Source organism: Dryobates pubescens, chromosome 6, assembly GCF_014839835.1.
Source record: "Dryobates pubescens isolate bDryPub1 chromosome 6, bDryPub1.pri, whole genome shotgun sequence".
Classification (NCBI taxonomy): domain Eukaryota; kingdom Metazoa; phylum Chordata; class Aves; order Piciformes; family Picidae; genus Dryobates; species Dryobates pubescens.
Window position 1 is genome coordinate 28,020,183 of NC_071617.1, and position 25,252 is coordinate 28,045,434.

At 37.3% G+C, this 25,252-nt stretch overlaps 1 protein-coding gene across 25 annotated transcripts in view; it reads left to right on the top strand.

Annotated features, from left to right (window-relative positions):
* AFDN (afadin, adherens junction formation factor) overlaps nucleotides 1–25,252 on the top strand; it is a 115,447-nt gene that overhangs the window by 15,582 nt on the left and 74,613 nt on the right. For 17 of the 25 annotated variants that reach the window (XR_008462321.1, XM_054162788.1, XM_054162798.1 and 14 more), the window contains exons 2-5: nucleotides 18,929–19,124; nucleotides 21,465–21,580; nucleotides 22,823–22,986; nucleotides 24,246–24,406. Coding sequence is in view for 24 of the 25 variants with exons in the window: in XM_054162788.1 (XP_054018763.1) it covers nucleotides 18,929–19,124; nucleotides 21,465–21,580; nucleotides 22,823–22,986; nucleotides 24,246–24,406 (637 nt within the window). In the remaining variant the exon portion in view is untranslated. The remainder of the gene's footprint in view (nucleotides 1–18,928; nucleotides 19,125–21,464; nucleotides 21,581–22,822; nucleotides 22,987–24,245; nucleotides 24,407–25,252) is intronic. The other 8 variants (XM_054162792.1, XM_054162793.1, XM_054162795.1 and 5 more) reach the window with 3 other exon arrangements.

Consider the following 25,252-nt stretch of genomic DNA (forward strand, 5'->3'; position numbering starts at 1 on the left):
TCCAGATTAGAATTTGGAAAAACAACACATTACTGGCAGATACAGGACATGTAGGTTTTACAGTGAGTTATTGTTAGCTTAGTACTCTCAGCAGGTGTGAGTATTTATTTGAGAATTTTTGATCATGAAATTGTTGAAATAATTTTTAGTGTAATTGGTTTCTAGAGCTAGCACTGTGACAAATTCACACAATGCAATTCCTAGACCTTTATCATTTAAAAAGTATTTTGGTTGTCACATCTATGATTATACAAGGCATGTATAAAAGACTGGGATGTCTTTCTGTTACTAAAAACAAGTTATTAGCTAAATACTGGTAGGCCAGCTAAATCAAGTTCATAAAGTAAGATCTGTCGTCTGCAAACTGAATTAATGTTGAATTTTGAGTGCAAAAAGTGCATTTTTCATCAAAGTATGACTGTTATCCTTTCCTTACTATTCTTTTTTTGTAAGTGTGCAGGAAGAAGGTTGATTCTTTAACTATTTTGTTGATTTCAGGCTTTCTATTTCACATTGGTTTTGTTCATAATAGAATAGAATAAACCAGGTTGGAAGAGACCTTCAAGATCATTGTGTCCAACCTATCATCCAACACCACCCAACCAACTAAACCATGCAACCAAGCACCCTGTCAAGTCTGAAACATAGAGACCTCTCTTAGTGTTTGAAGTTCAGATTGTTTAGAGGGCCTTTTCCTCTTCCTGCCCCCTGTATATAACTTGTATGAAGTGAACAACTGAGAAGCTTGAAACTAGACTGTTACTGTAATTAGACCAAGGTTGCTTAATCTCTTTTGTCTTGTTCCACTCCACTTTCCTTCCATTCTAACTTTCTGAGTTCTGTTTTCTTCTGATGTTCTCTTGCTTTGTGGTGTTCTCCTCAAAATCAAGGTGTGCTGCTGTGGTCAGTATGTGATTTTATTATTATTTCCACCCATTTGTACCCTCCTGTGATCTATATACCCTGTAGCAACTAGAGGATAGCAACAATTTGGTATTGGTGGTGGTGAATTACTTTGCCTGTTGCACTCAATTGCTTATCGGGACTTTAGAACTGAGCTGTATTGGGAGGCACATGTAAATGTAAAAAAAAAAATTTAAAAAATTAAAAAATCCTTTTATTCAGAGCCCATGGCTTAACTTTTTCTGAACTTCCATTGCTTTTTGGTTTCATAATCTAAAAGAACGAACAGGACTTAAATATTAAAAGAATCATCCTGAAAATTCCTGATGACATACCAGTGCTACAAAATATGCCTTTGTATCCTTAAAGGAAAAATGAGTTAGAGGCTGGGCTTAGTCTTTTGCATTGGTGAGTACAATAAGCAAACTTATTTTAGAGACGCTATACAATGGTTCACTTGATAACATTTGAAAAAATAATTTTGGGCTTAGATAGTTTTATCCATATTGATAGTGAAGTAATTATCCAGTCCACCAACTACAAATATGTTTTGCAAAATAAAACTTTTCAGAGGTCAATGACTAGTCAAGTAGTGGAACAAGTTGCACAGAAAGGTTGTGCAGTTTCTGTCCATGGAGGTTTTTAAGGTGAGACTTGATGAAGCTGCAAACAGCCTGATCTGACCTCAGAGATGACCTTTCTTTCAGCAGGAGGTTGGATTGGGAACTCCTGAGGTTCATTCTTCCTCAAGTTATCCTGTGATCCTAGATGGGTCAATGGTCTGCCTGCTCTAATTCATTTCCATCTGAGATGGATTGCATTGCATTAGCTGGAGAAATTACTCTTAATAGGAAAACCACTTATGTAGGTTTTACTGTCTCTAATCTTTACCAGTTGGACTTGTACCTGAGGAGAAATTGGCAGATGTTATGCTGGTACTTAAAACTATTTGAGTATTTTTAATATTTTCTTTTGTCATGGCACTTCTTGGGACATACATATAAGGACATCTCAGAATTGGTACTCTCCTGTTGGTCTTGCCCTGTATTTATAGATTCATAGAATGGTTTGGGTTGGAAGGGACTTCAAAGACTATCTAGTTTATGGGCAGGGTCACCTTCCCCTAGAACAGTTTGTTCAAGGCCTCATCCAACCTGGTTTTGAATAACTCCAAGGAGGGGGCATCCACAACCTCCCTGGGTGACCTGTTCCCATGCTTCACAACCCTTACAGTAAAGAACTTCTTCCTAGTATATAGTCTAAATCTGCATTCCTGAAGTTCCAAGGCTCCAAGCTCCTATGCTTGAAAATCATCTTGGGTAAAGGTAAATAAGGATATCTGCCTGCGTTGCTGCTGTAAGGCTTCTGTAGCCTTGGAAAATCGGTGAGCTTCTGTTCCATAGATACTTAAATAAGATCACAAGATACTTTGGTTTGAAAGAGACACTGGCACATTTCTTTTCCAACTTCCTTTTCAAAGCAAGGTCAGTCCTGAAGATCCCTCAGGGCTTTATCCCATAATGTCTTGAGAAGACCTAAGCCCCAGGTGCTGCACAACCTCTCTGGGCACCATCCACCACTGCTTGATTGTCTCAATGGTGAAAAAGCTTTTCCTTGTATCCAATTGAAACAGAGGCCTTTAAAATTTACGTCCATTTTCTTTTGTTCTCCCAGCATGCACTGTTGTGAAGATGCTTGTTGCCTCTTCTCAATGGCCTCCTCCTAGGTATTGTGGGCTGTTTTGTAGGTCTCCCCAAAGCCATCTCTTCTCTGAGAGGAGCAAACCCAGTTCTTTCTGTCTCTCCTATTAAGACAGTTCTTCAGCCTCTTTTCTTGTGGTCCTCTGCATCACTTCAGTTTATCTCTGTCCTTCCTATGTTGACAGCCCAGAACTGGATCAGTAAAGAAGGATAATCATTTTACTTAACCTATGGCCTATATTCCTCCTATTAGTGCAGCTCCGAGTGATGCCTTTGCTGCCAGGGCATGCTTCTGAATCACTTTCAGGTTCCTATCCACCAAGATCCTCAAGACCTTTTTAGTGGGGCTGCTCCCCATCTGGTTATTCCTGAGCCTGTGTAGTTGCAAGACATAATTTCATTCAGGGGCAGGACTTTGCATTTGTCTTTGTTGAGTTTCGAGGAATAAAACACCAAAACAAAACACCTAAAAACCCAAACCAACCAAATAAGCCCATAAATGCTCAAACACCCTCAAAACCCCCAAACCAAAACAAAGCAAACCCTCACTCAAACCTCACCCTGTAGAACTCCTTTTGTCAAAACCTTTAGGTGTGTGCTTGAGTACTTTGAATTTTAAAATGCTTTGACATTTTAGAAGTTGAGCATAGGGCTGGTTTGTCCCAAAAGTTCAGAGATCATCATCTGGAGTTCCTCAAGAAAAAATATCCTTCTTTTCCTAAATGAAAGCTGTTTACCTGAAGATGGCCACAGCAGCATGCAGCAGAGAGAGACTGCCTGTGTTATGACAATATGAAGCCTTAATGTTGAATGAACAAACTCTTGAAGAAGCTTGTGAGTTGTATTCTCTTAGACAGGTGATCATCTGCTCTGAATTCTAGGAATGAAGCTGCTGCCTAAGCAATGTACAAGTACAGAAAGGTGAGGAAGAAAGCATTAATGTGAAGGATGCTTACATGATGATTAAGCTTTCAGCTTTTCGGTTGTCCTTCTGTCGTTCCCCTCTCATCCCAGTTTTACATACCCAGTCTCATAAGTGTTGATCTGACCAACTTGCTCTCTGAAACTTCTTCATTCTGTGTGACCAGGTGAGGGCAATCCTTTGTGAAGCAAGGAGCAAGCTCCTACAAAATGATGGAGCGGTATTGATTTAGTTGCTGATCTGTTGGAGTATGTTTTTTTCCTGACGCTTAAATGAGCAGTGGCTCTGGCAACTTACATTTTGAGCACTTAATCAGCAGATTCAGTTCTATACTTTCAGTGCCTCGTCATGACTGAAAGTGACGCCAGATTCTTATGTAATGTTTCAACATAATTTAAGATACTTGAGAGCACTTCAAGGAAGTAACAGTGTTTGAATGGGAAAAAGCTGCTTTGCTACTGTTTGGAAATACAAATTTTTCATAAAACATGAGAAGTATTGTACAGAACACTTTATTTTGGGGATGCATCTTTAAATTTTTCAGAGGGTAAGATCAACAATTACAAAATAGTAACTCAAACTTCTTTTTTTAGCTTGAGCATCAACTTTTAACTGGCTCCATTGTTTGAGAAATTACTGGTGATTTCTTACTGAATTCAGTTGACAAAAAGTCACTAAAATTCATTTTTGTGCTTGAATCATGTGATACAGTTTCCTAGATTCTGTGCTATTATGAAGGGAACTGTGAAGGAAATGAGAAGCTTCCTATGTAATCAAGTGGTCAACTGCAGTTTCCTCTATTGGGAGTAACACTGATGATTACTAACAGTTACTGCAGTTTCTTTGTTGTCCTGAGTATGGAATAAGAGACTCTGAAGCAGTAGGAGGGAAAGAGAAAATACATTAGCCATGGCTGAAGTACTGCAATTACAGAAAGAGAGAAGCTTTTTATTCCCGCAGTTACGTGCTTTCAAATGCTTCTTTGTTTTAATGACTATTTTATAGCACAACTAAAAGTTACTTTCAGGTGGTTTAATTGAGCTTTTAAAAACACATTTAACCCACTCTATCTCTGGACTGATGGTCACAATTATGACCACTTCATCAAATCTCTATTAAAAATTTTGGTTACTTTCCTCTTCTGCCCTGTTTTGTAGAAGTAATGCTACAGGACACCGGAAACTCTCAGGACCGCAAAACTCTGTCAATACTTGTGTGTCAACAACATCTGATGTAGTATTTTCAAGGTCTCTGTCATTCCTGCTTAACTGAGTCTAGTCAGTATTGTTTCTTTATGCCCAGCATTGTGAGAAACAGTTCAGAGGCTAGTCTTAACAGCTGGTGATTGCAGCTCTGATACACTTCAGATTCATTGGCTCCTGATGTTTGGGGAAACATTATTTCCAGTAAAACAAGTATCATCGCCTTGGTATTTGATAACTTCAGTTATTATTTAGTTACGTTTAATTGAAATAATAGAAAGCTGTGTTTATTTTTATGCAATGTTACTTTTAGACCATAGATGCTATGTCCTCCAGTGTTATAAATGTGACTTCTGTTCTCCTCAGTTAAGTACTTTACTAATTGAAATAATGCCTGGCTTTAATTTTAATAGCCTTTTTTTAGTCTGAGTTTTCAATACTGTATTTCTCCCATAATGTTTTGTTTGTTGATCTTTAGACAAGTAAAATAGAATTTTAAACAGGGATGATGAAATTCCAATAGATAACCAATTTATTACTGCTAGGTGCCTTTAAAGATAGCCTCTAACATACTGTTAGCTGGGGTTCTGGGTCTGCAGAGGCATTCCTTGCTTCTGTAAACTGTTGTTCCTGGTTTTATTCTGAGTGTGAATAGCTACGTAAGGGAAAAGTATAAGGATGGGGTTACATATTTTAGCCTAAGATAGTAAAATGGCTTTCCAGCTACAGAAAAGTACTCCCTTCACCTGAGAGGGATTTTATAATCCATCCTTTATGCTAACACTAGGTTTTATCTGACTCTGGTGAAGTTCTGAGGAAATCTGGGGTACTAGGATTGATTCTCCTTGGGCTTTTCTCTCAACTAGCGCATTAGAGGTCATCTAGAGGCTTGCATTGAAGCAGTTGAAATAAGGAGTAGCTGGAGCAATGGTTGATAGGGAAAGCCCTTTCAAATGCCAGTTGCCATTGGATTAGCTTAATGTTGTATTATTCCTCACCGCCACAGACAAACTGGACACATGGAGTAATTTTTTCTCCAGTCAGGGACTTCTGGGCAATTAATTTCTAGGTCTCTGTGTATACAACATTCTGTTCTAATGTGTTCTGTTCTAATAATAGTGTGGAAGATACATAATGGAGGAATGCAGTCAGGTATAGAGATTTTCACGAACCTGTTTACAAAGATGTTTTAGTCAATGAACTTGTGTCCAGTCTAGCAAAACTGACACTCTTGTAGATGGCAGAAAACATAGAACTGTCTAGGAAAAAAGAAATCTGGTACGTAATTGGATGGTAAAATGCTTCTTCATGAGAGGAAAGATGCCAGCTTTAAAGTATTGTTATGTTGACAGTACATGGTAACTTTTGTTTTAAATCTGAAGAAACAGTAGGGAGGGGCTAGAATCAGAACCAAAACAGAATTTTGGTTGTGCAAGGACTTAATAAATATGTTTATATGTTTATGACTACTTTGAAATAACTTTTGTGTTAGAAGGAAGGAATTTATTTGTAGTGTGAGAATAGTCACAAGAAAGCTTCACAGTGAGTGCAAAATCACTATCAGTCTGAAGATCCTGTAGATGGTGTTACTGCAGAGAAAGACCTTCTTAAATTTGTCAGCTGTTGTTTTTAAATGCAGCTAACTGAAGCTGAATGTCATTCACCAAGTGTGGCACTGATGAAATTGTTGCCAAAGATTATACAACAGGATTAAGTGGGATTTGCAGAGAGAAGGCTATCAACAGATGAATTTTACCCAAGTATTGCAACTACTGTAAAGACTTTTTTTCAAGCTCTCTGTGTCCTTGGTTGTCCTGTTAACTAACATTGAAATAACTAATGGCATTAAAAGCAGTTTCATAGGTTTTAAGAAATGAACCAATTCCTTTAAATTAAAAAAAAAAAAAAAACAACAACACCACAACTAAAAACAATTCAAAATAATTCCTGGAGGGCTTTTTGAGTGTCAAAATTAAAAAACAAAAACAAACAAAAAAACCCAACCACAAATCCAACCCCCAAATGGGGGGTGACAAATCTCCCCTGTTTGAAAGTTGCAACATGGACGTAGTATTTCTTTGAAATGTTTAAAAAGTTTGCAGTTAATGCTTCTAATCATGTCTACAACTCTGTGATGTTTCCATCTGTAAATTTGGCCACCCAGTTTGGTTGTATATTTGGTGAATAAATAGTGGGTTTTTTTCTGGATGTATGGTAGAAGTAACTAGAAAGATATATCAGCTTTTTGTGTGTATATGTTCCTGACGAAACTGCATATAAGCACTGTGATTGTGCATCTTTGGCTGTGACACAGCTGATCTCTTGAAAATTCGATGGTGCAGATTGAGTTGTGTTCCCCCCCGCCCCGAGCTAGTAGTAGATGTTCATAATTATATAGGTTGAAGTACAGTTGGTTTGTGTTCTTAAAAAGGAAAGGGGAAGGTAGAGAGAAATAATAATAGCAGCTCAAAAATAGTCCTTCCCTCTATTTCCATAGTATTTGTTACAAAAAAATTTTGCCTTTTAGCCTGAATTTTGGAGATGGTATTATTGTACCTTCAAATCTGCTTGAGTAACCTGATTTACTTGGAAAATAAGTTTTTGAAATCCTGTCAGTATGATCTGGAATGCATTCATTATTATAGACAGAATTCCAAGACAATTCGCCAATAACTATACAACTGGAACAAATTTAAATGTTGTACATTATTGTCTCTTGAGGTAGTAAAACAGGTAATAAGGTTAATGAAGCTGGCAGCAGTCTGGTGCAATTTCTGTGCTGTCACGTTGCTTTTTGGCAAGATACTAACTTGCTATAAAACCTTTAGCAATGTCAATTTGGGGGTGAGCACTTTACAGTGCAGTAAACAAGAGAACGCAGATTTAGAGTTGTGGGTTGTGTTTTGGGTTTTTTTGGTTGTTTGTAGTTGGGGGTGTGTGTGTGCGTGTGTTTGGGATCCCTTTCTTTCCAAATTTATGTGCACAGTAATCCTTTGTAGGCCTGCCTCTTTTGTGTGTTGCCAGATAACTTCCTTTTACATTTTGCTTGGCTGTATAATTCTTTATATCTGTAGCTGCCCTAAGGTTTCCCAGAAAGTAGTAAATACTTTACTTCTTTTTCAACAATCTGCTCTCAGAGGATAGGGTGGGACCTTTGGGTTGAGCCAAGCATAGATTCTGTGTTAAGGTAAAGGGTCCAAGTACATTTTGGGTTTTTGCATGGTGTTGGTTTTTTGTTGTTGTTGTTTTAATTTTCTTGCTTGGGTTTAAAGGTGTGGGGTGTATTTTTGTGTATTAAAAATCTTGACGGTTTTTAAAGTAGGTTTCCTGCTGCAGTTTGTCTACTGTGGGAGAATCAGGTGCTTGCTTCCTATTAGGCTTGTTAGCATTCCTACTTTAAACTCCTGACTAATTAGCCTGGTTGCCAGAGCACTTGCATGCAGGGTATCAGATAGCACCCGTGTTTTTCTAGTTCAGTCAGTATAGCTGGGCGTCTTAACCCTTTATGGTGCAGAATTCAGGTCATTCGGCAGGAGTGAGAATAATGTAATGCCATCAAGTTTTTCATTGTAGAGTAAAAGTTAGGTCAGTCTTTCCTGACTGTCAGCAGAAAAACAAATGTGATCAGACCTCTGGCTGAATTATGTAGAAATTACCCTGTTTTTATGGTTTCTTTTGGTACTTTTTTGCATTATACTAAACCATGATAATAGTAAGAATGCAGTGCTGGCTACAAGAAATGAATCCAGACAGGCCTTTATTTAAAGGGTTATTGCTATGACACTTTTCTTCGGGCACGCAACGAGGGCTTATTTCCTGTATTTCCAATATGCAGGTTGTATGGAGAGCAAATAACAATTAGTACTTTGTTGGCTGAACATCAGGTAGTTGAAGTGAGGGTGGTTTCTGAACCACTGTATTCTTTGGTGTTAAGATATCAGTGGATACCCGCTTGTCAAACTTGCTTTTTGACTGATCTGGTCATTCTTAGACTGAGCCTTTAGTCCATGTCAGGAATGTGAAGTTGCCACAGTAGGTGGTCAGATAGTTATAAGACATCAGATTTTATTTTCCACTGTGAAGAGAGGTTATAGTGTATGTGTGGACACTGGAGAATCCACACAGGAGGGAAATGTTGAGAATCATTACATTTATGCCACATGTAGTGAAACTGTGATCAGCTTTGTGAAGGACAGCCACAAGAAACTAGGCTTCATAAGTTTGCTGGTGGAAATGCTTATTGCAGTAATGCAGCTTTCTGTTGTAAGCAGACTGGCATTTCTGTTAGAGATACCTATTGCTTCTTCAGTGAAAATTGTATTTTCAGTTTTTAGTAGTTTCACTTACTAATTTGAAAACTAGTTGTACTGTAATTTTCTTAATGGATTTGAGATTATTCTTAAGTTTTTCTACCCAAGGTTTTATTGTAGAGGAAACAATTGGATCATTTAAAATTGTACAGAAATTACTTTATAACTCCAGTATCCAACAACTCTTCCAGTGTGCCTATTATGGAAGTTCCCTTAAGACTACAGTATTCTAAACTTTAGTTTGTGATTTTAAAAAAGTTGTTTTTTTTTTTTTTCTTAATGTCATGTGTTTGTGGAATGAATCTTCAAAATCTTTCAGAGATTTGCTGTTCCCGTGGCAGGCCTAGTTCATTAAGAGTGTCAGTCCCTGTTAGAACAAAATTCTACCCTATCAGTGCTGGCATTTTCTAGAGGGTTTTTTTGGTAATAATGCCACTGCATAGATAATCTAGAACTGTATTTCCCTTGAAAAAACATATCTTCACTTCTTACATGCAGTGTTCAAAATGTACCTTTGAAAAGCTGCCTGCCTCAAACTTTAAAATTTCACTTTGAAAATGGGATTGTCACTGTATGTAGAAACAGTTTATTGCTGTGCTGTTATACTTTTTCAAGTGTTCCTTCAGAATTGTATAAACACTGCATGAGAAAACAGAAATAGAGTTAAGTGTTTCCTGGATGCTGTCAAGTCAGCCAGACGCACTTACGATGATACCATGCTGTTGAGCGGGTGTGAAAGTGAGAGCAGTTAAATCAGTTTGAATGGATGAGCTGTTGGCTGCTGCTTATATGCTCCATTCTTTGGGCTGGTACTTTTATGACCTATGCAAAGACTTCATGGCATGCCAGGCCAGCACAGCCTGAAACACAAAGTTCTTGCTTATAGCCTCTGTGCATGGTCTTGTAAATGCTGATGCTAATGCAGAAGCAGGAACAAAATGCCTAGCTGCAAAGGCTGCTATATTATAATTGCTTCAAGTTAATACAGGATGCTAGCAGAAGGACAGTTTCATCCTGCTAGCTCTGACAGCTTCTTAAACATTTGAATGGAACAGAATCAAAAAATACCTTCTGAGTTAGGTAGTTAAGATGCTGGTGCCTGGTGCAAGGCAAGAAGTGGTAATAAGTATTTTAGTATGAAGAAGGGCTTTATGCAGGAGCTAGAGTTTCTTTTGCTTTCAAAGAATTGTGTGCCTGCACTTTTAATATTTAAGTAAGGACAGTTTCTGCAGTTGCTTAAACACAGGGATTGCAGCTCTGCAGTTTGTTGGCAAGTAGCAATGCCAGTGGGAAGTCAGACTTCCAGTACCTGAGCTTTCATTTGTCCCCTCACAGTTTTCCCTGTCGTGTTTTCCAAATCAGAATATGTAAGAGAAACAATCTTTTGCATAAATAACAGGGATAATTCTGAGTAAGTCTTTTTAACAGACACATCTGAAAGAGTGCATTGTCTGTACTTCTAGGTTTTTTATCTCTAAGTTTTCTGGACTTGTTTAGAAGCCTTAGGTTCTTAGTTCTGCAACAGAGACAGATTGCAGATAAGTAGTAGACTGGTAAGTGATACATTCTGGATTGTCATCACTGTTTGCTACTTTTGTCCTTGCTCTTAAATATATCATGATTAATTTAAAATAGGCTTTGTTTTGGCTTTGACCAACTTCACCTGGTTACAAATATGGTTGTACTCTCCCTGTATCACTGTTTTATTGTTAGAGACTGACATATTTTGATAGACAAATGTGTGACAGTTATCTTCTTTTTGTTTTCTGTCATGTCAGTCTGTTTCAAATAAATTTCCAAATCATTTCTTTGGGTTTTAAATTCTTTTTGGACATGCTTTCAAAGTATCTGTGGAGAGTGACTGTCACATCCTCAGTGTTGTACTGGGAAAGTCAGTGAATGGCTGTTGCATCAAGATCAGTGGGGCTTATAAAAGGAAGTTCAGTTTAATCAGAGGGTATGACTTAATTTCCTGTAGGTTTATTTGTTGCATTTTGAATTTAAGCAGGCTAGGATTAAATAGTTAGAGAACTGCTAGTAGTGCTCATTACTGAAAGTATTTTTGGTGTTCAGTTAACTGTTGCAATAAAAATTTACATTTTCTCCAGTTATTGTGAAAGATTAAATGGTGCTGTGCACTGCAGCTTAACAAGAACTAGCCTGCAGGTGGCAGGCAGTTTCTGTCTGTTGAAAGTGCTGTTAAGATTTTTCCCAATCGTTTTACTTCGGGTTTGAAAACTATAGTTAGAAGGTTAAGAATTTAAAGCTTTTCAAGAGCATTTTTGGCAGATTTTGTTTTGTTTTTAATGGTAGAGGCTTTTGGAGTCCTAAATCATACCTGAAAACCCTTCATGTTGCTTGCACAACAATGTCTTTTGTAGAAGGTTATGAAAAGTGTTTTCAGCTCTACCACTTACCTATGTAAGGGTCTGGTTAGCTTAGTGCATCATTTCCACCAAGTTCCACACTGTTGTTTTGAGTGTTGACATGGTATTACAGCAGTATGGAACTGGTCTCCCATTTCAAAAAATTAGGAGAGTAGGAGACTGCAAATAGAAAAAAACCCCAAGCAAACAAACAAAAATTGTATTGTGTGCACGTTTCTATATCTCCCATTTGAAAACACATTTAATCTTCCCACCACATGCTTAGGAGTTCAATAAACACACAGAGACCCCAGTGGCATCACTCACACTGAGACAAGGTAGGCACCACAATTACATTTCCACTCTCCACTCTAATTCTGCAGCAAAGCATTTATTTTTCAGAGGTATGCTTCATTCTCAAACTCGCTCACTTCTAAATTTCTTTGTCAAGACTGACAGGTAGGTTCACTGCAATTTTTACCACTAACTTATGTCAAAAGAAGCAGCTAAAGAATAAAAATCACTTGTCCCAGATCAACCAGATATAATTTAGGCAGCAACACATACTGCATACTTGCAAACTGAGAAATATCCTCATAACATTTACAAATCTCTTAAAACCACTTTCTCTAAGGATAAGAACTACCATTTATAAATTACCAAAAAGAAGTTAAAATGTTTTCTGGATTTCAAAAGTGACTAATTATGTAAACGTACAAGCACTCTTCTAACCTCCTCTCGGGAGTTTCTATGCATCACAAGCAATTTTAGCTTTCTCATGTAATCACATCCCAGATATTTTATGTATCCACTATGCAAGTCCATGGCTCCTTATGTAGGAATGTGAGGATATGCTCTTCAGCTACATATGTACATTCAATTTCACAGAATCACCGAGGCTGGAAGAGACCTCAAAGATCATCAAGTCCAACCCGTCACCGCAGACCCCATGACTAAACCATGGCACCAAGTGTCACATCCAATCCCCTCTTGAACACCTAGAAGTCAGCTCTTTTTAAGCCTTTCAAATCATAAAGGCCATTTTCCTTAAGTACAAAACCTAATTACCCTTTTTCAGTACTGTCAGAAGAACATAAGAATAGTTTCTAAAAGTATATCCTACTCAAAAGAAGGTTCCAACTTACACAATAAAAATTCCTAGTTAACCATTGTTTCTGGGTTTTGCCTAAAAAAAAGAATCATCTCATTAGGCACAAAAGAGATTGTAAGAGTGCTTCAACTATTTAGCTATGGCATTTTGCATGAATCAACGACAGGCAGTACCTGCTCAGAGATCAGATTAAATGTTCCAAGTGTGTCTTCAGAAAGTGGGGGGAAAGTACATGAAACAACGCTTGTACAATAGGAAGAAACTCCAAAATTCTATAATATCTTGTGAAAAGCTCTGGTGAAACATTCTTGGAAAATGTCTGGATTCTCAGTGCTTTCACCCTTCTCTGACATCCTCCTTGATGACCTCAGACCATCATCAACTGAAAAAGCACTACAAAAGCCGGAAGCAAAACAAACTTTAATACATAAAAGTCACCCAGATGACTGAAGCTATATTAAAACTGAAAACATGACACACAAGTTTTTAAATCAGTTGTCAAAGTTTTCCACAAAGCTTCAGCAAAGTGATTCCTGTTTCTCAGAATGCTTTGTTGGATCTTTAAATTCAGCTCCTAATTACTTACTATCAAGTAGGTATTTCTGCTTTAAAACAATCATTAGTAAGATAATCACTCATTCAAAATTACATTATATGGAAGTGAAAGTAAATAAGGAGTCAGAGAACAGTGTCTCAAGCTTCCACTTATGGAGGCTAGTTGCACATATACCCAAAAAAGTGTTAATAGAAGTCAGAGGTATTTAATAACTTCAATTATTTGAAAATCCCCATGGGAAACTAGGTTGTCTCCTTCCAATCCTTCTATATCTTTTTTTACAAAAGAGTGTCAAGAAGGAATACAAAAAACAAGCAGAAAGAGATAAGAGGACTGTACTGTAAGTGAAGTTTGGAAAAAGCCTGCAACATGACACAATGGGATTTGTAGCAGGGAAACCTGGACTTCCTGAAGAAACAGAGAGACTTCCGCAAAAAAAAAAAAAAGCAGTAATATCCAGAAGTAGTATTCTGCAGCCATGCTGACATACGAGAAAGGAAACGCCTCCTTTAAAGTGTCAGAGGAGGTAATAAGAGATTATTGTTTCAATATGTGGGGCACAGCAATGAATTAGATCAAGATTGCTATTCCCACAAGCCAAACAGAATACTCTTAGATTTTATCTATTAATTTCATCCATACCAACCACAAAGCACTACACACTTAAATACTTAATCATATTACACACTGTCCATTTTGTAAACCATTCAATCTCTTGAGTAGTACAGAATATACAAGTTTCCCTTCAAAAATCCTCATTTGTAACCCCTCCAAGCACCTATCTTTGATCTTTTATAGCTGCACTGATAACACTGTTTGCCTTGCAAGCGGCATTCCACATGACTGCATCTAGAAAATACCAACACCCAGCATTAAGAATGTCACCTCTTTTTTTCTACCCCATTCAAATTCTATGGGCAACTACAAAAGACTAACCCCTAAGTTGTAATTATTCAGGTACAAGTACTTGTTGCTTAGATTTGCTAATAAAATATAAATCAAATAAAACTCATACATAATGCCACAATTGGAATTAAAGAAAATACAAGTTGCTTTCAAATGAATTCGGGTTGCAGTATTGATGGAACAGGTCAGCACAACAGTGTAATCGGTGCAGGATGTTCTGAAACATTCATGTAATATCTTTGTACCCCACTCCTCAGTCTACAGAGTGAAAACAAAATTGCTTCTTTTGCCTCTCCAGAGGCCGTAAGCATATAACAAACCTGTAGAATTCTAATTAACAGATGAATATTTTATTAAAATAATTCTTACTAGATTTTAAAACGGAAGCATATTAAATCACTAAAGGAGCAAGTACATGAAGGTCAGATTTTTAGCATACATTTCCTTCAGTGAATTCTAAGCTTGAAACAAAAGCATAGATGACATTTTCATGTACATACTCTATCACCAACTACTGAAAACTAATTCCAAATAGTCGATAAAATAACCAAACAAAACCTGTTAACTATTAACTTTTCTCCATGCCATGGGGAAAAGTAATGTTCTTGCTAAGCTACAGTTTTTCATGCATCTTCAAAAAGTAGAGTTTCAAGATTAATGACAGAATACCCTAAAAACAACACAAATGAAAAAAACACCTTCTATAAAAATAATTTTCTTCACTCTTATTTCCTCTTCTGACCACTTGACACCTGGATCAGCAAAGACTTTGCACTACAGAACAATTTATGCACATCATAGAGTTCAAGAGAGTAGGACCAACAGCTGGCTGTTGTATCAGTTATCAATAACTCACAACACAAGCAGCATAAACGAATGAAATCTTCAGTTTGTTTTCCTGAAGAAAACTACATCTTAGGAACCAGCCCCACGACAAGAGGAAACGAAGCCTAAAGACCGCAAGTATCAAGAGTTACATTAATACTATGAAAATCGTCTTAGTAAGGCAAGGAAGTCAATGCAAAACCTACATCAATATATGAGAAATGCTACCCAAATAAAATCTTAAATTAAGGCCAAAATTCACATCTATAAGTGTGACTGACGTATACCCTAATAAAACAATTTGCTTTGAGAAATGGGGCTTGATTGCCCGTGAATTATCACTGATTCAAATACTTTACCATACACTTAATCATTCTATTTCCCATTACCTGCCTGCTCATATAGCAAGACTAATTAATACACGATGAAAAAAACATTCCTGTAATCTTGAATGTTTTCAGAATTGTTTTGCCGAAGGCACCAGACTCCGTATGCAGCTGTGTACTACTCTTCAGTTGTGCAGTCCTTCATTTTTATTTTAATAGAAAATGATGAAAAACTGAGAGGAGGGGGCAGTATATGGGCTGTGAGGACACAACTTGAGAAGCTGCAGTAGAAGAGGATAAGGAAAGATGGACAATTAGTGGAAAGATGCTTTCAGTTGTATTCATATGCAAACTGCCAAAGCAATGAAGCAAAACTCAAGTGACACTTGAATTTTATACTGGCTTTATACTAACAATGTATCTTGAGTATTCTAAATGCAGTTCTGTCACCTCTCTGCTTTGTTAGTATCTGGAAGTAGAAATACGTTTTAGAATTAAAACTTTAATAATAACTGTGGCAGTTTAGAGAGATTCATGAATTGTTCTCTAGATCTTCCTTAGTGGATCTATGTTCCAGTGGCTTGCTTTTGCTATGTTGTGTGGTTGTAGAGAATAAAATAAAATAAACCCAAAAACAACTTTAAAAAAAGCCAAAAAAACCCAAACACCATAAACCAAACATACCACACTGTAAGATTAAAAGCATAGAAGCATGGCTAATGGACAATGGAATGTGTCCTCAGTAAACAGGCAAAAGTGAGTTAAGAAAAAAATCAACTGGAACCTTTTCCGTGTAGAAGGACTTACATAATATATAACAACCAAAAAAAAAAGATTCACAGCTTGCTTATTTTCCTTTAATTCTTGCTTCAGCAGTACCTTGAGATGGTGGTGGGGCAAACCTCGAGTAATGGTCAAAATGTTATAAAATGAGATATGATTATGTTTCATGTCACCTCTGCAGAAACCTCATGTGTTGTTGTCTCTTGCAAGCATCAAACAAGCTGATCACAACCTTAATCTGGTTATAAAAGTAGACATGGCTGTTTTGTGAAGCATCCTTACAAAGTATTTACAGAAGAAGCAACCATTTAAATCTGTCCAAAAGCGTGTGCGGGATGTATCTCAAAATGTTACCTGCATGAATTCTGTCTTTACTAGAGGTCATAACGTACTTGGATTAATTTTTCTTGCAAAAATGACAAGATTTTCCAACTTGATTGGAAATACATCATAGGGAACCTGGTTAAAGCTAAGAGACAGCTAGCAGCAAAGTACATATCACCTTGTGAGAATTAAAGGTGGCTTGCTGGGGGTACAGATCAAAAGCATGCCTATTAGCAAGGGAGATGTGAAAGAAGATGGTATTGCTGAACATCAGACAAAGATACTAGAATGCTGAGGCAGTATTGAAATGAGGAAAGTGCTAAAAAAAATCTGACAAGTAGAATCATAAAGCATAAGATAGAAAAAAGAATCTAAGTAATAAATATGAAAATCTTTAATAACAACAATGGCCTTTCAGAATGTTGGTAATAGAATACCTACCATAGGCTGAAGTGCCACAGGATGATTGGTTTCTAAACGAAACCTTTGGAAGACAGTGTGATAACAGAAAGACTTTGTTTTGCATCGCTGTTAATTGTTGCCCTGCCAAGAACCTTTTATGGGTAACTCATCAGAGGAATTATCTTAAATCTGCAATTGTTAATGCATTTAGAAAACAAGCATGCCACATGACAGCAAGTTGCTTAGAACAAGACAATGTTTATCCAATAGCTCTGTAGAAGGTGAGGGATGAATTAATTTTGTGGAGTGATATGTAATGACTTGTTTATCTAGACGCCTTTTAGGTTGTTGAAATATGAATGCACTGTGAGGCCAGTATTGAAAGGACATTTACTCATGATGTTGCTTAGAAAGGACAGTAATATACAGAATCCATAGATGCATGTTAATTGTAATAGATTGTGGAAAGATCAAAAGAGATTTGTGAAAGGAAGTCATGCCTCAAAGCTTTAGGAGCTTTCAGCTACTGCTGTGGTAGGTAGGATTTCCAGAAATCATTCAGTAGCCTTCTGGATGAGAGGGATGATTATTTGATAATTAGAGCTAGAGATGAGATATAGAGATGAAATGAGGTGGAGAGGACACTTCAGAGGCGAACAGTAGCTGTTACAAAAATATGCAGGGTAGAGGAATTGAGACCCACACTTTAATAATAATTGCAATAACTTCCATGAAGAGATGGCAGTTAAGCTGAAGTGAGGTATGTGGAACCCATGACTCTGTGCAGGAACAGTAGTAGGGAATATAATACATAGTTTTGTGGGAACATAAGGTATGAATTCTATATATCATTAGAAAAACAACAGAGAATAAAACAAAACCAACCATTGTCTAGGTCTGTAGTGTATTTGCATTTGACTGCTGTATTGGCACAGGCTATGGAGTGTCCCTGGGAATAAACAGTGCTCACTTCTGTGTATATCTAGATGACCGAGATGTCTGTATAGCATCTAGCACTTTCTGTTTCCTTTTTGAAGGTCTTCTGAATAATAGAGTAGCTTCAATAAATACATCATGTTTTTTGCTGTTCAAAGAAATGTGATGTGTTTTATGTGATCAGATGTAGTTCTGGAAAGAGTTGTGCCTAGTGTAAAATCTACCAGTGTGCTCAACACCTGAGAATATATCTATTTCAAAGCCTCTGGAAAGTGAAGACAGAAGCAATGATTATTAAACTGTAGAGTAAACTTAGCAATGCCAAGTAGGGTACTTGAATCTTTTTGATTTTTCTCCTGAATGAAAGGCCCAGTGAGTGCTGGGATTTAGGCAAGGCTCAGGAGTCAGCCATTAGGAGACTTCTGGGCAGATAAAATTTGAATTTGGAGTTGATGTTCAGACTGGTAATAAAGTTGCATTAGCAGCCAATAACTTCTTACAGTTCGTACAGACTAGAGTGGAGACTCTGATAGCTACAGAAAATATTTGAGGGTGTGAATTTACAGTAGTTTGAACAGGTCAATGTCACACTGTGGTGTAGCCACCTGATTAACTGCAGTCCCTTTCTTCCCGCCCTTTCACCTTGTGTTGGTACTGGCGCTTTTCTTCCCTTCCTGAGTGTTTAGAGAGCTATTACAAGGGCTAGCCTTTATGAAAGCAAATTACTTGGCTTCTCAAACAGATCATTTTGTGGGACAAACAGATACCAAGAGAAGAGTGCATCAAGTGAGGAGAAAGAGGACAGAAAAGATGATGCTTAGGACTGTGACTGCTGTGACAGAAATATGTTCTCTGAGCCCTGCTGGTTTTTGAAGTATATTTAGCCTTTATAGACATGGAAGAAAGAGGCAGGGGCTTTGTTTTAGGCAACAAAATATGTTGAGACCAGTCTCAAGATACATTTCAGCATTGCATTGGTTTGTGTGGTTTTTTGTTGGGCTTTTTTGTTTGGTTTGGGTTGTGTTTTGTTGTTGGGTGGTGGTGGTTGTTTTTTGAGTTTTTCTTCAGATAAGCCTGATAATATCTGTAAATTAGAATACTTAAAAGATTCACGTTTTAAATATTTCCAGTAATACACAATTATATAAAGAATATTTTGTACAAAGTATCATTGTTTTTTCCAGGTTTATGATGCCCTATTTAGTAAATTCAGCTGTCCTCAAAATATTCAAAACCAGTGCAGTGTTTGAATGTCTTTATTTTCACAATATATTTGTGACAAATAAATAATAGAAGAAAGATGAACTTTATAACTGCTAACCAGCACTCAGATTTGTATTTTTTTTTTATTTACAGGATCTGGAGTTTCATGGAGTAATGAGATTCTACTTTCAAGACAAAGCAGCTGGAAATTTTGCCACAAAATGCATCCGTGTCTCTAGTACTGCCACAACTCAAGATGTGATAGAAACTCTTGCAGAAAAGTTTCGACCAGACATGCGAATGTTGTCATCCCCCAAATACTCACTTTATGAGGTGCACGTCAGCGGAGGTTAGTTTTTGTTCACACAGTTTTTCCTGCATTGATACCACCTTCCTATCCACCTCCAGTCAAATTATCTTTAGATTTGCCCCCGGCTTCTGAACCACATAAGATTTGGAGTTTTATTCCTAAGTACATTGCTACTAATTGTTATGTGGGGGAGTGAATGTAAGTCTGCATATCAGACCTGCCGTTTATATAAATTGTACTTGACATGCTGATAATTTATTGACATTTGTGAGACAGTTACTACTTTTAGGACTAGTAAGTAAAGACTTAATTTATACTGGGAAAGTAGGAGTGTTAATCTAAAGTACTTAAGAGTACACCCTCATTTTTTTCATGTGGGCTTTTCATAGGTAGCCTCACAATACACGTTCCTTTAGTGTTGAAGTGGGGGAAGTTCAACATAGTATTGTTTGAACAGATCCTTTCATGTTACTTGTGAGAAATTTAGATATCTAGATAGCCTTTGATGCTGCTGATACTTGTTTTCCCATTGCAGTAGAAAGCTTCAGGTTGGAAAGCGTGTGTGGTGGAGACAAGAATAGGTGAAAATAGGTTTTTCTTTTTTGTACCACAGAAGCTTACATGAAGTGGTTTAATTTTTGCTTTAGAAGACTGAAAATAATTTAGTTTGAGAAAATGGAAGTTTACTGAGATACATGTCACTTTTCATGGTCTATGAATGGTAATTTGATGTAAACTTTATGGGATTAGGGAAGAGTGCATGTATCGTCACTAATTTAAGCAATGAATACTACATGTTTTTTCTGCTTTAGATTTACCAAAACCAAGCTGTTAGCACTGTACCTGTAGTCAAAATGAAATGGTTTCTTTTGCAGAGTACGTTCCTGTTGTTTAAGATGTGACTCATAAGAGAGACACCTCATTCAGTAGGAGTGTTTCTCATTAAAATACGATTACAAAGACATCATTATGCTGTGCATATGCACTGTCTCCTACTTCTAGAATGGAGATCAAGTGGGAAAACTAGTAAAATTTATTTTAACCAATTCATCAGATTTTTTTTCCCCCACTTAATTAAAATATAGATACATACTAGACAAAAAGTAGTGTATTTTATGCATAAAGGATTGTTTATTTCATAATTTGGTTTAATTTTGTGCAGTCTTCCCAGATAGTAGTTCTGTCACGATCATACTAGTTAAATTTAAAATATAGAAAATGAGTGTTTGGAAGTCTCGTGAGGTTATAAAGTTAGAAATGTAACAGTAGATGTAATTTCTCCTTTGGAGCAGTAATCTTGTGTTCCTTGACATAGGGATTGCATTCTGACAGAGGAAGTTTGCAAGATTACTTTGTGTACCTTTATATAGAGGGAATACACCTATGCTGGTTGCTGGAAAGGGAACGTATCACAGTATCACTAAGGTTGGAAGAGACCTCAAAGGTCATCTAGTCCAAGCTGTCACCACAGACCTCATGACTAGACCATGGCACCAAGTGCCACATCCAGTCCCCTCTTGAACACCTCCAGGGATGGTGACTCCACCACGCTCCTGGGCAACCCATTCCAATGACTAGTGACTCTCTCAGTGAAGAACTTTCTCCTCACCTCGAGCCTAAACCTCCCCTGGCACAGCTTGAGACTGTGTCCCCTTGTTCTGGTGCTGGTTGCCTGGGAGAAGAGACCAACCCCTTCCTGGCTACAATCTCCCTTCAGGTAGTTGTAGAGAGCAGTGAGGTCACCCCTGAGCCTCCTTTTCTCCAGGCTAAACAATCCCAGCTCCCTCAGCCTCTCCTCATAGGGCATGTGCTCAAGGCCTCTCACCAGCCTTGTTGCCCTTCTCTGGACACATTCAAGTGTCTCGATGTCCTTCTTAAACTGAGGGGTCCAGAACTGGACGCAGGACTCAAGGTGTGGCCTAACCAATGCAAAGTACAGGGGCACAATGACTTCCCTGCTCCTGCTGGCCACACTATTCCTGATGCAGGCCAGGATGGCGTTGGCCTTCTTGGCCACCTGGGCACACTGCTGGCTCATATTTAGGTGGCTGTCAATCAGCACCCCCAGGTCCCTCTCTGTTTGGCAGCTCTCCAGCCACTCTGACCCCAGCCTGTAGCTCTGCATGGGGTTGCTGTGGCCAAAGTGCAGCACCCAGCACTTGGACTTGTTGAATGCCATCCCTGGGGAGGTATTTCTACCTCCCCAGGCTTTCTGTCCCTATACTTTAAGAAGTGTACTGATGTGTACTGTTTGTCAATCTCTTTTTTTTTTTTTTTTTTTTTTTAAAGTGTATAACTTTTTTGTAAAGATCTTTGTTCTTGAGATGCCAAGTAACTGTTACTGTTTTTCTTTTTCCTTTTTTTTTTTTTTTTTTGAAGAAGAAAGAAGATTAGATATAGATGAGAAACCTCTTGTCGTACAATTAAATTGGAACAAAGATGATCGAGAGGGAAGATTTGTTCTAAAGAATGAAAATGATACAATTCCTCCAAAGGTGAGTCTTTAAGCAATATGTTAGTAGTAAGAGAGCTCTGAAATGTATGGGACATGCTTATATATAACAAAAAATAGTTTATACTTTTCTAATTTCTGAAAACATTTGATGATGATGACTTTTGGTATCTGGAGCAAGTCTTTTTAAATACATTAAATATGTCTTCACAACATTTTTGTGACCTTTTGGACTCTACAAGGGGATACTAGAGGGAATTAAATAACTGAAACTCTTTACCTCTCTAGGTAGCATCGTGTTGCTTAACTAAACTGATGAGAGACTGTTTTATTTTGGGTTTTTCTTCCAAATGCAGAATGAGAGACACATGATTATCATTGTGGTTTTTAAAAAAAATTAGTAATTTAAATTACATCAGACTTTGCCTCCTGAAGTCACATAGTTACATATATTATATCTAAAACAAAACATGCTTTTCAGTGTTGACTGTCTTCAGATGAGTTTTTCATCTTGGGCTAGGCTCTAAATTTCTTTCCAAATTTCTTGGAATTGGAACTTTTAAAAGGTACTTTGGATATAGGTACATTATACTTTTGACTACAGGATAAATCCATGTTAGAGATGACAAGAGAAAAATCAGTGATGTCTGGCACTACATATACCTTACTGTCCTTATTCTTTGAAACAGCCTTCAGTCTTCTTTCTTCTTGACAGAAGCAAAAAATCCCTGCATCTTCTTTCTCTCATCTTCTATTGCTTTCTCCACTGAGTCTAGGATTACAGGTGTCTTGTATATGCAAGGAACAGCAATTGGAGAAGACGACGCTGGAAGGACAACTCAGGAAATAAATGTCATAGGGGCAATGTCTCCCATGGTTTTCCCTCTGCAGTTTATTCTCATCTGATGCTGAAAACAAATGAAATGTAGTGTTTTGAAGTATTTTTACTGGGAGGCAGAAATATGTTTTTCAGTCTTCAGTTAATCTTTGAGGCCAAGTAGATGGTAGGCATTGGTCAAGTAAAATTCTTGTGCTGCTTTGCTTTCTTGAGTATGTGGCGCTTAATCAGTTCATACCTGGTCTGGAATACAAAGTTACTTTTTTACCTTCTATGTTGTTGTAGAGAGTATTAGTCCTATCCCTGTGTAATGGAATGTTGTTGCCTGGAGTATTGGTTTTGTCATAGCAATACATCTATTAATTGGATTTATCTGGAAAGTTAAAAGCAATACTAACTTTGTTGGACTGAAAATGATGCAAGTTGTTTTAAACTCATTTCTTTCAGAAGGCTCAGAGTAATGGCCCTGAAAAACAAGAAAAAGAAGGAGTAATTCAGAATTTCAAACGAACTCTTTCAAAAAAAGAAAAAAAAGAAAAAAAGCGCCGTGAAAAAGAGGCATTGCGGCAAGCATCAGATAAAGATGACAAACTTCTTCCAGGGGATGATGTGTAAGTAGTTTGAAATTTGATGAGCTCGTATAACCTGTATCTTGCTTTAAAGGATTCTTCCCTCTTTATCAAATATTTCTTTCAGAAGTAAATAGTTGACATCACAGTGGCAGTTTCTGTAGTTTGTGCATTTTGCCTCAAAGTTTGTTTTCAAGCCATGAAACAATCTTTTTGTATTTCCCACCTCTGTTCTTGTACAGAAATTGACACATGCTTGGTGACATGGGTTTTCCCCATTGTTTTGGGAGCATTTACTTTAGGATGGATTTATTCCTCTCCCAATGTTTATTCTGTCTTTGGCCAGAAAAATTAGTATGTATAAGTGTTTGCATTTGACTTATCACCTGAGTATCAATTTGTTTTCCTCTGAGATGTGTTTTGGAACCCAGTCTTCTAGATTCTCTAACTCTTGCTCCCAAATCTGCTTCACTTTATTCACTGAGACAGGGCAGAACATTCATTAATCCTTGTACAGAAAATATCATCATGAGAGTCAGGCATGAATAACTGTACATAGAACTACAAAGCCAAGAAAGGTCTACATTAATTTAATATCTCCTTAAACAGTTTCTGTAGATTTCATACATATTACGTAAGAAAAAAACCTCATTATTGGAAGTTTTTTAACATCCTCAGAAAATGAATGATGAAAACTTAAAAATTAGTAAGTCTCAAAGGGAAGACATCTAGCTGATTTGGAGACTTTAGCTTCTCAGCTTGATTGTTTAGTTTTTTTTCTGAGTTAATGATTGTTTTTCCGATGTGTGGTGCTGCTCTGTGTGGATATCTTTGCAAAATGTGTTTCAGATGTCAGCATGACTTTTCCAGATCTCTGTGCCAATACTTAGCTTGTTCATAATTTTTAAAAATTAATATAGAATTGTATTCAAGTGCATTAACGAAAGAACAAGCATGAGTGCAAGCACATGCTAACTGTGCTTCTGCATGATTTGCAAATCAGAATAAAGTTTCTTTAATGTCTGCCTTTCTTTTTTTCCCCATAAGAGGTAGAAGGCCTCTTTTTGTCTTTGAAAACTAGCAGTAGCTAGTTGTTTATGTCAAGTGAGTGTGGTGCATGAGCAGTGTTAATCCTAGCAAAGGTAAAGTTGATGTAGAAGCCGTCTTAGAATAACTTAATTGATTTCCTATGCATATAGATTCTACTTACTTGCCTTCTATCCTTTACAAAGTGATGAGGATATTTGTATTTTAAGCTATTAATGGCAATCTTTTCTTTTTATTTAAACTCACCATGGCAGTGAGAATTCTCGCCTTGCAGCTGAGGTTTACAAAGATATGCCTGAGACCAGCTTCACTCGCACAATATCCAATCCTGAGGTGGTTATGAAACGGCGGCGACAGCAAAAACTAGAGAAGAGAATGCAGGAATTCCGCAGTTCTGATGGCAGACCAGACTCAGGTCCGTAGGATTTCTTCTGGCTAAGTTATAAACAGTAAACTTTTCACTGAGAGAGCATTTTAAAGCCAACAGCTTCTGTAAATTTGATTTCTCTTCTGCTTTCTCCAACATTTTTATTTCTTTATGGCTAATTTACTGATGGTGTAACTGAATGAAGGGTTTGTAGAGGTAAGATTCCTCAGGAGTGTGTTCTGTGACGAGTACAAGTTGAAGCTTTCAGCAATGGGCAAATTGATGGGAGAGAATATGCCCATTGATCTTGCCAACAGTGTTAAACTAGGAAAGAAGGACAGAATTAGTTACTAAACTGACAAACTGAGGAAGTCTTCTCAAATAAATGTCATTCATTTTACTAAGAACAAGTGGAATAACCTGAATGTAAAAATGCAATCAGTAGCACAAATAGAGGATGACAAGCAGTGACTGTTCAGGTTGTAGAAAAGCTTCTGATAGGTCAGTAAAGTGTTTAATATTCTTACGGGTAGGGATACAGCAACAGTGGTTCTGTAAACATCAGCATTAAATGATAAAGCTTCAAATAATGTATTCTCTCCATGGAAAAGCAGTGAAGGAGGAGTTAGAGGTGTAGAAAACGTCAGCTAGTAGAAGTCTTAAATGGGCTTTTTAAAGAGATGGAAGATTCTTGAAGCTAAGGACGCACTTGCTGTTAAGATGGAAGAGGTCAGTTCTTTGTCTAGACATTGTCACCATTTCATCACCGGAGATTTTTACTAATAGTGTAATATTTCAGGGATGTTAAGTAATTCTTGTATTAGTGTATTGACTAAATGATTTCTGCAGGGCTTTGTTCTTACATTCTGTTGGAAATGCAATAGATGGCTGCAT